The sequence below is a fragment of the Bombyx mandarina genome, chromosome 01 (genome assembly GCF_030267445.1).
Source record: "Bombyx mandarina strain Sakado chromosome 01, ASM3026744v2".
In the NCBI taxonomy this organism is placed as follows: domain Eukaryota; kingdom Metazoa; phylum Arthropoda; class Insecta; order Lepidoptera; family Bombycidae; genus Bombyx; species Bombyx mandarina.
The window spans coordinates 20,170,398-20,185,286 of NC_143208.1; the positions used below are offsets into that span (position 1 = coordinate 20,170,398).

Genomic DNA, 14,889 nt, shown 5'->3' on the forward strand with positions numbered 1-14,889 from the left:
AATATTACTATAAAAATGTACTGATTCCAATTCTTAAATGTATTGGATATCTAAAAAATATATTGTAATTGACGCCACTATTATAAAAATATAAACTCGTTTTGAGGTTAATTTTCTATATAAATAAGTGTCGGATTGTGAGATACTTCAAGAACTTTTCTTTTCTTTATGTTTAAGATGTTCCTAATGTATTTTTATCCAATAAGGTATAAATAACACACTTAATTCTTTAAATATCTATATTTTCTTCATCTTCATACACAATTAGTATCGTCTAAAAATAGCAAAGGAGAGCATATACACGGTTTTAAATCTCGGTCAGGGTAAAACCACATTTCACACAATGTTTTTAGTCGTAGTATGAAACGTTATTGATAAAAGTAAAATAAATCGAAGAAAAATCAAAACACATCCATTTTGTACGCAACCACAACACCACAAGCAGCAAGCGAAGTGTCAGTCAGTCAGATTAAATTCAGTGTTGTCAGTATAAAGAAAAATAAATACATGAAATTCATATATCGATATTTTTTTTAGATAATCGATAATTGATTTATATCTTAATCTTTTATTTACGAGTACACATTATTTTTTATGTTTTTTTTTAGTTGTACATATTTAAATAACAATACTAGTAAAGTTTTATTTATTGCTTAGATGGGTGGACGAGCTCACAGCCACCCTGGTGTTGCTAAGTGGTTACTTGAGCCCACATACATCTACAACGTAAATGCGCCACCCACCTTGAGATATAAGTTCTAAGGTCTCAAGTATAGTTACAAGTTAAAGTCCAATGGGTATGTCTTCGATGTTGTTTTATGTGCATCAAATCCATTAAAATCGATTGATTAATGATAATACTTAAAATGATTTAAAAAATTAAAATATTTACTTCATACGTAAAAGGTTTTGAAGCTGGCAATATTTTTCCCGCAAAAATAAAAATCCTTGTTTTTTCAATAGAGTTACTTTTTTTAAACTACTTATTGTAAACTGTAGTGGCGCTTATTTGCAAGAAAGTAAATGCTATTTATTTATGACAAAATTAATGCACTAAGTATTTTTTCTATAATCTATTGTCCGCTTTGGGCCTAAAATGGGCATTCCCCTTTACTTATTTACTTACTAATGTGGTTTTTTCTATCTAATATGATTAGTATTTTTATTCAACCTGTAGGACAGTGAATTAATTTAACTATGTATATAACAAAAAGTCAAATAATAATATCTTCTAATTGAACTTTCTGTAGGTTGATCGGAGATAAGATTATAAAATATGTTGAAGCATTTGATAATGACGTTTGAATAGTAAACGCGACGGACTAAAGCTCGTAATTAAAGTATGTTTGTTCATTTTTCTGTTTAAATTGTCAAATTTACTTGATTTTTAACTTTATATTTAATTACAGTTCAATAAATACTAAATTCACAAAGTAATCAGTCTTCTAAAATCCCATCTTTTAAAATGAAATACTACTCAAAGCCATACCGGCTTACAGCACGCGGATATAACACGCGAACACAGCGACCACGAACAAACAAACACACGTTCCAAACAAAGAATGTACATAAGTGTTGCCGGCGCGATACCGGCACGTCCCTTGTTCTTGGTTTTTCAAAATTTTAATTAATTTTATGTACAATATTGCTCTAATTCTTATCTGTCATCTTTTTTCGTTTGCTATTACAAACCGGGTATTTTGATATTTTTTATTGATAACAGCTAAAGCTACCAAAACAAAAAAAAGAAAATTGGTTGATAAATACAGAAGGATACAATACTGACTATTTTGTCTTTCCTATTTATTCCGGTGTGTGTGAATAGTAACATGTGCTTTGGAGAAAAGTAGAAGAAATATGTAGAAAGGCTGTAAATAATAAATAAAAAAAAAATAAATAAATAAAGAAAATACATTTCGTAGTGGCTTCATCGTTAGTTTAAGTTCTACTTAGTTCAGCCGCGAAGTGTTTAGCTCTGACCGTGCTCTTCATGTCAAACGCTGATGTCACGTCATGTGCTCATCATTGCTCCCTCAGCCGCGGAACAAATCGCCAACATTCTGTACGCAGTTTTGTCGCTTTTGAATACACGCACCGCAGTCGGTGTGCGAAAGCTTAAAGCATACTTTGCTTAAGTTAAGCGCCTTTGGTTTAAAAAACGCTTGTAGCAAAGATATTGGCCGCAGATCAGATATAACGCTTGAAATATCATATATAGGAAAAAATAGGTATTTTTGCAAATAATGAAAATATCGAATTGTCGGAACGACTCTAAATCAACACGGGCTGCCTCGCAGCAGCTGTTGGCCGCCTCGGGTCACGCAGTCGATGTGGAGATTAAATCTATTTAATCTCCACATAATAATATTATTATTTCCTGACAACTGTACATTTATGGCGGGATTTCTGGTAACACGTCGAATACATAAACAAGCTTAACAACAACGTAACTCGACTGCTTCTGATTACCCCGCCGCCTTCAATACGAAACAAGAACATTCTTTTAACAGTATCACGAGCATATTGGTTGTTTCTTGTAACGTTTAATCCACGGAAAAGATTCCGAAGAGGTTCCGGGGACGATAGCTCCCTAATGAAGACTACTCTTTAAGGTTCAATTCCGCGTTAGTACCGCCACTGTTCCACTGTTCGCGCAGCGGTACGGTGGCCGTCGCGCTCCTCGATATTGGTAAATGGAAGTGAATACATATATAACTCATTATTGAAACACTATAAGTAAAATAACAGCAAACGTTAAAAAAACAATGTTACAATTAGCGGCCTTGTCGCTCAGAGCGACCTCTTCCAGGAGGTCCTGTACGTCTTAACCACCGACGTACAGAAAGAAAATATTATTCGTGCAGGTAAAGAAGGTGGTGGTTTTCAATACAAAAAATATTAACAAACATACTGTAACTATAATTGAGACCTTAGAACTTATATCTCAAGGTGGGTGGCGCATTTACGTTGTAGATGTCTATGGGCTCCAGTAACCACTTAACACCAGGTGGGCTGTGAGCTCGTCCACTCATCTAAGCAATAAAAAATAAAAAACATTAACATTAAGGGTTTAATAAAAAATAGTGGCTACCGTTTTTCTTGATGAAAACGGATATTAAGAACGAGACTTCTCAGTTGAAAAATTAAAATACCAAACATAACATCCAGGGCAGTTCGTTAGGAGCACGCGCGGGTATACACCGGCACAACGCATATTTTTGTCGCAAAACGATAGCGCGTTCCCCTGAAACGGTAGGGGGTATGTACTACTCTCTGTGCAGGGCAGGCGACGCCGGTGCTATTGGCGCACCATGGGCATTGGGCACTGCACACTTAACACGACTGTGTGGGTACAGGGCTTTATACCATGGTCGCTGCGGCACCCATTTTTACAGTTCAGTTGAGATCGCGAGCCTTGGTCTGGAGGTGGGTGGCACCGTTCAAGTTGTTGTGTCTATGGCCCCCGAGCCGGCCTGCCCATACATTTGGCAAAGGTTGAATATCGCAGGCAGGAGCGCGAGACTCTCGTTTCACTCGACTTTAAGCAGCTCAGGGCCGCAGGACCCACTTTTCTACAAATTATTTGTCTGAAATAAACAAATTATACAAATTGTCTGTGAAATGTTTTCAAAACATCTGACTGACCTTCGGGCTCCCCTACGATTGTTCCTCTCGAAGTAAAACTACGAGTATATGATGACTTGGAAGATCTAGAACAAGGTCTGCATTCTATGCGCCGATCTACGAGTAGTTTAAATAAGATAATAATAAAATCAGTGGCCGTTTATGTAATGCGGAGCGCGTTCAAATTTGGAACTCATGATAAAATAACGTATCGTCACAAGTTTTCGATCAACTTTTAAGTCTGTTAAGCTTTTTTTACAGCATGATACAACAAATTTTTCAGAATTCCTAATAAAATTTGCGTCATTTTCCAACATCGAACAAGTTGTATAAATACTAGTGGTAGGACCTCTAGCGTGGTAGGACCTCTAGCGTGGTAGGACCTCTAGCGTGGTATGGACATGTGATGCGTAGAGAGAAGATGCATGTGACTAGGAGATGTATGGAAATGGTAGTGCAAGGTAGAGGGGGAAGAGGTCGACCGAAGAAGACATGGATGGAGTGTGTGAATGACGATATGAGAGAGAGAGAGGAGTGAGTGTTGAAATGACGGCTGATAGAAGAGAATGGCCGAAAAAAATTTACTATTTGATAAACTTGTCCTAAAACCTAACTTTGAAATATTTATAGATCACACAGGCTATAAGATTCTTGTTTTCTCGACTCCGTCATCAGCTGAAAATGTTTTTAATTATATCAAATTTTTTTTTTTTTTTTTGTTGCTTAGATGCATGTACGAGCTCACAGCCCACCTGATGTTAAGTGGTTACTGGAGCCCATAGACATCTACAACGTAAATGCGCCATCCACCTCGAGATATAAGTTCTTAGGTCTCAGTATAGTTACAACGGCTACCCCACCCTTCGAACCGAAACGCATTACTGCTTCATGGCGGAAATAGGCGGGGTGGTGGTACCTACCCGTGCGGACTCCCAAGAGGTCCTACCACCAGTGATTACGCAAATTATAATTTTGCGGGTTTGATTTTTATTACACGATGTTATTCCTTCACCGTGGAAGTAAATCGCGAACATTTGTTGAGTACGTATTTCATTAGAAAAATCGGTACCCGCCTGCGGGATTCGAACACCGGTGCATCGCTTCATACGAATGCACCGGACGTCTTATCCTTTAGGCCACAACGACTTCAGAAATATAATATAAGTGCGTCTATTTCTTAGAAGTGCTCTACAATCTACGAAACTCGATTATTTTTCGCCTCCATGAGGTGTGGCGAAAAATGTCAATGGCGGTGCAAAAAGGTAGAATAAGAGTTTAAGTGCAGGCTGCATATGAATAAAATAGATAATTTTATAGTGATAACTAAGAAGGATGATTGTTATTGTTTCGGACTGAGAGGGGCGCGGCGGGTAGTCCACCTGGTGGAGTCCGGCGCGCGCTCGGCTGACAACGGGACCCTCGGGACGGTGAGAGCTTCTGCATAAACAAGATTTCGAGAATTTTTTATTTTTGGAGGATGAGCTGTTCTATCATCCATACCGTCTTATTTAACTTCATTGAATTATCTAAATTATATTGTACATCATATACACATAAGCCGTGAACGTGAAAACGGTCCTGGTGCACGGCTCCCGCAGGCAGCGAGCGACCGCGTCCCTGATGCAGCACTCAGTTTGTTGCGACGGTTTCCTAAGGCTTTTTACGTTTGTTGTTTGATCATAATGTACTAAAATTATGAAATCAAACATCAAACAACAAGTACAACCGCGGCTCGCTCAATTCAACTTCAAAGTTATGAACCGCACCTCGCTTCATTTAAGCAATCTGCAGCATTCGTTTTCTTGTTCTATACTTATAATATACTCGTATGTAACGTATCCGAGGTAGGAATGTGCATTTTATTTTAAAATATTTTCAAAATACGATTGGCTCAGGCATGCGCACTGCGGCAAAAAGTTTTCACGCCAACAATTAATGCAAACTGGTACAAAGCTAACACACCAAAAACATCCTTAATTACGAATACCTTAGATTTATTTTAAAACTAAATGATCAATAGTGCATTTGAGAGTGGAACACAAATCTAGTGTAGGTATTACGTAATGTAAACATTTTGTTGTCGAAGGAAACAGTAAGCTCGTCATGCGTTCAAGTAAATACATCTGCAAATGATTTGTGTACATACCTTCCGCAGCACTGGGAGCAGTCGTCGGAGCACTTACGAGCGGAGCAGGGAGCAGGAGGAGAAGGAGCGAGCCTCCCGGAGCACGTCACCGAACAGACTGAGGCGACCGCGACGTCGCGCGATCCAGGCCCTAACAGAAACCTCCGTCATTGTCAACAACCTTATCCCTATGAGAATACAGTCTCTAGTTGCTAGCCGCCGCTCAAATACTTTTGTTGCCAACCCTTTGCAGTTAAAACACGTTCAAAGTTTTTTCTATCAATACGTCTGAGTGAGTACTAAGCAGAGCGCTTTGCCTGCACGTGTGCGACTCGCGACCGATACGACCCCGACTCCTCTGAACTTTGCCGACACTCGGCCTTGACGACGAGACCTTGGACTCTAATCTGGAGTTGAACTACGCATTTTTGTGTTAGCATCGATACATGCATGGTACATGTGAGACTCGTCGATGAGTGATGTCACTGTTGTGACCGACATACCTCATATGATTGCGGGAGATGTTTACTAAACAACTAATAAGTGGGTCTATCGTTAGAACGCAGCCAGTTACTGTTTCCGCTCTACATGATCCACAAAAATAATAATTTATAACAACTTTTGTTTTTTTTCAACTAGCAAAGCGAGGATAGGTTGTAAAGTGCCAGCTAGGATAGTGAGCTGTCACACTTATCCGAGCCAGGCGACGGGGCAACGCAAACCGCTGCCACCCAAAGCATGTCATGTCGGATCCCTGAATCCACTCTCGGTGCCTTTAGACTTCTCAAGCACCCGGCACGCGTCACCGTCCTCCTCGAGCTCGTCGATCGGGTGAGCCAACCCATAAATACACAGCCCACTGAGTTTCTCGCCGGATCTCTTCAGTGGGTCGCGATTCCGATCCTGCGAAGCGCTTCTCAGAACTGGTGTTGGGGATGCAATGGTCGACAAAAAAGTTCTGCTTCACTGTGGCAATAAATATATAGGTGAGGCAGCTGCACACCGCCGCGCCGGTGTTGTTTTCAAACTGCTTTGCCATAACAATAACTTAACACTATCGTATTTCATGAAGCGGGCTGATAACTCGTCTGCTCACACACACGTATTCTCAAAACGCCTGTGTAGGCATTAACGGGCAATTGGCACCGATAATATTACTTCCGAGAAAAACATTTCGAACCGACCTTAAAAAAAGAGGACTGTCGACTGTATTTTATGTGTGTTGCCTCAGGAGTTTTTCCAGCCGAACCCATTTTTATGATTTTTCTTTGATTTGAAGGCTGATGCTTCTCATAAGGTCCCATTTAAATTTTATCAATTATTAACTCATATTTAATTGACACAATGATATATAAAATATGTATATGTATGTAATCTCATGTTATTATGTTGAAGTCGTATATCTTTTTTGTTAAAATTTTATATTATTTATTAATGATATCAGTATCAGTATATAGGAGTACACCACAGTAATTAGAAGTCAATGTAACACTTTTCATAGACAACATTATTTCCAGTTTGTCCTTCACGCTGCATCTCCTTGGAATGTTTTCTAAATAAAGTCTAGAAGAAACATTAATCTTATGAATGACGTTGACACTTCCACAGTGAACACTGCTCGGACGTGTCAGTAAGCGGCTCACATTTGACAACAGATACGCTTCTGTGAACTATGGCGGAAATGTTTGACTAGAAGCTTCAAGCTTTCCAACATCCGACTTTGCTGTGCTTGTTTATCTCTCAGCTCATAGCTTAAGGCGCTTCAAAATGTTCATTTACAAGTTTATGGGGGGTATCGTGGAGACCATCACTGGAGGTAGGCCACGTGACTAGACGCTACTCGACCGCGTTCTAATGTTCCATTCTTCTTAATAAAATAAATCAGCTATTTCGGAACCATTGTGCTATTATTGTATAGTGTTCGGTTCTATTACATACTGTAGACTTTGTTAATTTACAAACCGTCGCATGTGAACCGAGTAAGACAAGTTTGGTTTCTTCTGAGCTTAAACAAATATTGATAGAGTCAAATTTCAGGTGACGAAGAGGCATCGTATGATCCTCACCTGCATCGGAAAATTGAGAAACCTACCTCGTATGTATCTCTTCAGTAGGAACGGTTTTTTATTTTATCTCTTGAATTAATCTCTTATACTGTATATCTGTATACTTGTATGTATTTATGTACAAAAAATGAGGTAGCATCTCAAATCAAATAAAATTAATAATTATGTGTCGTAGTTCTAAAATCCCCTCTAGGCGATGCCCAAGAGGAAATCGAAATATGATGTGAGTCCCCTAGGTACTCGGAGACGATGATTCACTTGCTGAAGGGCAGCATCGGCGCCGGCATCCTGGCCATGCCCGAGGCGGTGCGTCGCGTCGGTATATTCGCCAGCATCGCAGGCCTGCTGCTAGTCGGGTTCTTCGCCTCCTACTGTCTACAGCTTCTCGTTCGTACTTTTCTCAATTACCTAATTAGTGAACTCCCTCTACGACACTAATTTCGTAAAAAAAGACCTTAATAAATAAGGTGAAACTAGAAAATGTACACCGTCGATTTGGAAGCCATAATTGAGCTCGTTTGGGTAAATGAGAAGTAAACAATAAATAACTCGTTTCGCAAGCAGCTCCAGCCACGCGGCCGAGTTCCAAGAATAAGCGCAACCGGGCGTACGTACCAAGACTCGGGGCTCGGACTGCTCGCCGATAATGTTCCGTGTTTATGTTGTTTTGGTTGGTTTCGATATACTCGTAACTCCCCGGGTACCTACTGGTATCGAGCGATGTCACTATACAAATAAGACTTGACCTCATGCCTCAGGGTGGGTGGCGGCAAGCACATTGTAATGTCTATGGTTTGTGGTCACCACTTAACACATTTATATAATCTAATTTCGGATTGTATCAAGTTTTAAAAGCTTACTAACACTTAGTTTCTTCAGAGCAAAGAATTAGTTCTTAATTTATATTCTGTATTAATATTCTGTGATCTGCATGTTCATCTTCTATTATTTAAGATAATATATGTATAATATTTAACGAGGAACGTTTTGTCTCTATTATGTGTCAAGTATTTGTGTGTGCGCATAGATTCTTCGAGCAGGTGTTATTGTTTAGATTGTTGCCCAGTACGAGCTATGCAAGCGCTGGCGGCGCGGCTACATGGCGTACCCCAAGTCCATGCGGCTGGCCTTGCAGGACGGGCCGCATTGCCTCCGCTGGTCCTCTGGGCTGCTCTACTACTTTGTGGACGTGGTCTTGATACTGTGGCAGCTCGGGATTTGTGTTATATATCCTGTTTTCGTCGCTGAAAATATTAAGCAGGTGAGGTTGGAATTAAAGCATTGAGCGGTTCCTCATCATGCCCCTTTGATACTGTTTTGCGTTGCTCTAAATTATCAGCACAGACATCACCATCCATCTCTGAGGTTTTCGTCTGCCCATCGCAATTACAGACACAAGCAGCCCAAAAACAGTTTGACACTCCCCTCTTAATGTTAACCTAACACTACTTACCTTCTTCTGAAGAAGCCTAAACAGGTAAGGTGCAAATTTAAAGCCATATAGTGGATGCGGCAACATTTCCCAACCAAGCCCCTCAACATCTGCTGATTGTCTTTATCGGGATATAAATCCAGCTATTTCTACTGTGTCCAGTAGGGAGACAAATAGTTTCGCCCGGCCATAAAAGCTCGTCATGAACGATGCCCTTGTGATTCCACCATTCACACTAACAAAAATTAACTGAATTAATCACCTCGAAACAGACACTCTTTGCGGATCAGTAAAGCATAATTTTTCTTAACTCAGGTATGTGATTCTTACAATCTGGAGCTGGGGCTACGCACCCACCTTTGCTGTATCCTGGGGCCGCTCATTATCGTGAGCATGGTAAAAGACCTCAAAGTGATGACGCCATTCTCATCTGTTTCCAACGTGATCACTATCCTGGGTCTGATATTGGTGTTTTTCTACATGATTGAAGAAGATCTATCATTCGAGAAAGAGAAGATGGAAGTCAAGAGCTATGCAGATATCCCTGTGTTTGTTGGAGTCACACTGTTCGCGCTGGAGGCTGTGGGAGTGGTTCGTAACTGTGGCGTATACGCTTCATCTAGATGTTCAAGGATGTGTAGAAAAATACACTATTTTCAAGTTTTTGTGTAGAGTGTATTTTATCGGTATTTAGTATTATTAAGCGCCCCACTGCTTTTATACGCCCCCTTTAATGAGCTCTAGAAAGTTTCTTCAACAGGGCGGTACTCCTGGTAGGTATTGCTGATTTTTTTTATTTTTATTGCCCTTATAGGCAGACGAGCACACGGCCCACCTGATGGTGAGTGGTTACCGTCGCCCATGGACTTCAGCAATGCCAGGGGCAGAGCCAAGCCGCTGCCTACCAAATCCATGATATCCATGAGTGACGGTTACACTTCACACCATATGGTCTGTCCGCTTGTCTATCTTGGACTTGTATTTGTGAGTGTGTAGCGTGTAGAGCGGCGACCGCGCTGTGCCCCGAGTCGCGGTCTTCCTGTTCCGCTGACCGCTGCGGGATTATCGTGAGCACTTCCGCGTCTTCAAAGTAAATTGGCCATGTCTTTATTGTATAAATAATACATGCAGGTTCTAGCCCTCGAGTACAACATGGAGAACCCTAAGCACTTCTGTGGAATATTCGGTTTGTTCAACATCGGTATGATGATTATTATAGCTCTGTATCTAATGGTTGGCGTCTTTGGCTACGTTAAGTATGGAGATGAAATCAAAGCTTCTATAACTCTCAATTTACCGCAGAACGAAAAGTAAGTGTTCTCTAATTCTAAATATTTATTTGTTGTTTTAACGTGTTCTTCTCTAAATTTCTAAAAACAGAGAGAGACAGAGAAAAAGAGAAAGAGATTATTATGCTAGGAACGGATTATTTGAGTTGTGATGTATGCGACTCAAGCCCATCGCACTCAAGTATTTGGGTCGGCCTAGAAAAGTACTAGCCCATTTCATTCCGTAAATGTCGTTAAAGAAGACTCAGAGACTCGTTGGGCAGAAATGGGCAGTATATTGCGATAGCCAATCGGTATTTACTTGCTGTAGGGGGTATTTAAGCTCGCAAAGGGTTCATATTTCTCACGTCCTAAAAAGACTTGGATGGTCTATGTGCAAGGCACATGAGGATGTGAGAGAAAAGAGTGGAAAAATAGGACATGCTGCGGCGACTCCAGATAGTGGGATGCATACAAGAAAAAGATGATCGGTACCACGGCCTTCTTAGAAAAATCAGCGTGTCACGAGAATTCTCCTTTTTTTTATTTATTGCTTAGGTGGGTGGACGAGCTCACAGCCCATCTGGTGTTAAGTAGTTACTGGAACCCATAGACATCTACAACACCCACCTTGAGATATAAGTTCTAAGGTCTCAAGTATAGTTACAACGGCTGCCTCACCCTTCAAACCGAAACGCATTACTGCTTCACGGCAGAAATAGGCAGGGTGGTGGTACCTACCCGCGTGGACTCACAAGAGGTCCTACCACTAGTTATTACGCAAATTATAATTTTGCGGGTTTGATTTTTATTACACGATATTATTCCTTCACCGTGGAAATCAATTGTGAACATTTGTTGAGTACGTATTTCATTAGAAAAAATGGTACCCGCCTGAGATTCGAGCACCGGTGCATCGCTTAACACGAATGCACCGGACGTCTTACGACGACTTCAATTGGAACCCTCTCTAATTACATACTCCCACGACACAGGCGGCGGTGCAACACCCAGCCACTGTCTCCCTTAACATGTCTTGTCAGATCCTCGCGATCCACTTTCGATACTTTTCGGGTTAGGTTGCTCGTCGGAATTTTTCGCATTCGATGAGTTAGACTAGGACGGTGACCGGTGCTTACAGAGCCTAAAAGCCCCGAGGGTGGACCGGGAGGATTCGCCAAGACATGACCATTCGTTAGTAAACATGACGAGGTGTGAAACATGGTTTTTTGCTTATAATGTTTTATGGTACTACTCAATCGCGCGAGTAACGATGGCAATAAATGTCAAAGGCTTCTTATTACCCAGTCCAATAAACGCCCAACATCAGGTTATTAGTGAACTCATCTGCCACTTTCGATAGGAATAACTTTAGTGTTAATCATCGACATTTAGTAGTTATTACATTTCAGGAAAGCTCAAGCAGCGAAACTAATATTCGCGTTATCAATTTTCCTTTCATTTCCGCTACAAAATTTTGTTGCATACAATATAATATGGCGAAGACTTAAGAAGAAAATTACCGGCAAAAAAAAATGCCCCATAGACTACGCTCTCAGGATCCTTCTGGTTCTTGTCCCTTGTAAGTAAGCCAGTGCTTGTCTAGTCTGTACCAAAATAATAACGAACCAAACGTTTATGGTTTACTTGTCAACGGAAACAGGTGGTCTTTTTGGTTTGAAGACTGGGATTGGCATTACTACAATAAAAGTATGTAATTAAGATTTCGACTTCAAGGAATGAATGGAAGAAATGCTTCAAGGAAGCTCCAGTCTCGAGGCTCCGATACATGAAGTCAGGACGCCTCCCGCCTCTCTGTAGCTATAGAATGACGTCTGTATCGACAGGGGCCCTGGCGATCGCCGTGCCGCAGCTCGGCCCGTTCATATCCTTGTTCGGAGCGCTGTGCCTGTCGCTGCTCGCCGTCGTGTTCCCGGGCCTGATAGACGTCTGCATCTGGTACCCCGACCGCTACGGCCTCTGCTACTACAAGCTGCTGCGAGATGTTTTCATCATTATAGCTGGCCTTATCTGTCTCGTCTCTGGTAGTTACTCCAGCATAATCGAGATTGTCAATAACATGAAGTAACGAGCCGAACACCACGAGAAACCTAACTAATATATATTCAAAAAACATGTTTATTTTTACTTTAATACTCAATAAATTGTATTATGATTTGGCGTTGAAAGACAAAGAATGCGTTTACAGCAGTTTGTACCGGCTGTGCCGACCATTAGTGGCGCTGACAGCCGGCAGCCGGGCACCCCTCAGCTCCATTGTACTAGTGAGGGGGGTCCGTTACGATAATTATTTCCTCGCGATTTTGATGTAATCATCACTAGATTTGCCGGCTCTATTACTGTCATATAGTCAACTGCCCTACTATATATATCAAGTTACCTATATAGTAGGGTTGACTGGGTACCATTGTAACAATTTTTGAATGATTGGTTATAAAATCGTAATGGTACTACACTTTCTGCACTAAGCATGTGGAGCGAAAGAATGCTCTTTGGCATTTGAGCGCCCAATGCAATAATTAGCCTATACGGCCATTTTGGATTCATATCTACCTTTGTAACAACTTAGGGTAAGTTATACCAAGGTCAGTTGTAACAGTGATTGCGGTTAGTTGTTACACATGGAAATGAAACACGATTCATGAGTTCTACTCAGATATATTACAATAAAATCACAGAAGAGTGGTAAAACAGAGTGTCTAACGTTAATACGGTAGAATCTTTAGTTATGTAAGCTAAATAAAGATTGTGCCTTATTAACAATATTAATGTAAGCGACAAATTGAGTATTTATAAGTAGGTTAGTATCTAATAATTAGTCAGTCTCTTTCAATTAGTCAACAAAACAGCATTAGTAACTTGAGTCATAAGAACTTTCAAAATTCCTATAATTTAAATTAATTATTGTAAATAGACATGCTTTAACAAAAACCGCAAATAGAAAAAAAAAGATATCCCAAAACAAATTAATATACACTAAAAACAATAATCATCGAAATCGGTTGGCGTGATTTGAGTTATTGAGTTATTCATCTGTTTGTCGCGCATGTACTTAATGAAAATTTATTTTTATTTATAAATCTATTTTTAGAAATCTGTTCTTAAAAGAAATATTTCAAAGAATGAAAGGTCTCAAGTAGAAATCTGTTCGTCTAATTAATGAAGTGATAAAATGGACAGTGACAACAAAATATTAAAGCCCGTGCGGAAAAACAAACAACTGAATAATGAAATGAAAACAATGCAATGTAATGGCAATTAATTCACTCTGCTCAAAAATAATCAGTCTGTCTGTTATTCAGAAAACCGAAGTAAAGAAAAGCAGTTAGCGCCCTTCGCTTGTGCGGTACTTCTTAAAGATTGGCCCTTTTTAATTTCCTCTTAAGCGTCCTTGTATTGTGACTTATTTGTTTGTTATGCGTGTCCTAGACATCTACAAATAGGAACAAACGAATATAAAATGAGGGAAAATATTGTTCATAAACATTATTATAAACCCATATCTCTAAGATCTAATCACCAGACAGAAAAATACTTTTTAATACGCTTTTATTATTAGCTTCAGACGTATATAATAATATGTTCGTATGTAACGGAATCTTTGAACATGATTTTGACCCCCTTCAAAACGTCGGATTAACTCAAAATTTTGCATACTTATTAAGGACCGATGACATCAATATTTAAAAAAATATTTAAAAAATTTAAATTTAACTAAAAAATGAAAAATAAATAATACATAGTTAAAAAAAATACGCTTATATAGAAAATCTAACTAAAAAATAGAAAATATTTTAATACATTTTAATTAAAAATAGTGTAAGCAAAATGATTTTATAGTAAAAAAAAAGCGTGGGGTGCTTTTCAGGATATTATCAAAATAGCCCGTAGTCATATCTGTTCATAAAATATTTATAACTACAGATACCATGCACCACATGCTTTTTTTACAGTAAAATATTTTTTTCTTACACTATTTTTAATTCAAATTTATTAAAATATTTTCTATGTTTTAGTTGAATTTTCTATAAAAGCGTATTTTTTTAGTTTTTTTAAACTATTATTTATTTGGATATTAGCTGCGTAATTAACAAAAATCTTCGATCGGAAATACTTAGTTCATTGCGTAACCACCGGCACGACACTGACGATTACGTTCTGACCGTACGGTAGCCGTACTCGTCGAACTCGACAAAGAGTTCCACGTGCAACCTAACCCATGCATCAGCCCGCTGAGTTTCTCGCCGGATCTTCTCGGAACCCGTCCATCATTCGAGACTTATTCGCTTTGTTTGAACCGGACCCTGTTACAAGCGTGCCCAGTCTACGCTACTATTGAAACTTCAACCACAT

General features: G+C 39.6%; 2 protein-coding genes across 2 annotated transcripts in view; one reads left to right on the forward strand and one right to left on the reverse strand.

Annotated features, from left to right (window-relative positions):
• The window catches only part of LOC114240427 (proton-coupled amino acid transporter-like protein acs), a 28,393-nt gene extending 22,481 nt beyond the window's left edge, over positions 1-5,912 (reverse strand). The window contains exon 1 of the mRNA XM_028170959.2: positions 5,771-5,912. The gene's annotated coding sequence lies outside the window, so the exon portion shown is untranslated. The remainder of the gene's footprint in view (positions 1-5,770) is intronic.
• Positions 5,913-6,074: 162 nt separating this feature from the next.
• LOC114240428 (proton-coupled amino acid transporter-like protein acs) lies at positions 6,075-12,779 on the forward strand. Its single transcript, XM_028170960.2, has 8 exons — positions 6,075-7,565; positions 7,787-7,844; positions 8,052-8,202; positions 8,870-9,076; positions 9,563-9,838; positions 10,379-10,557; positions 11,928-12,097; positions 12,363-12,779. Exons 1-8 carry the CDS (start codon positions 7,517-7,519, stop codon positions 12,602-12,604), a joined length of 1,332 nt encoding a protein of 443 aa, XP_028026761.2. The 5' UTR covers positions 6,075-7,516; the 3' UTR covers positions 12,605-12,779.
• The last annotated feature ends 2,110 nt before the right edge of the window (positions 12,780-14,889 follow it).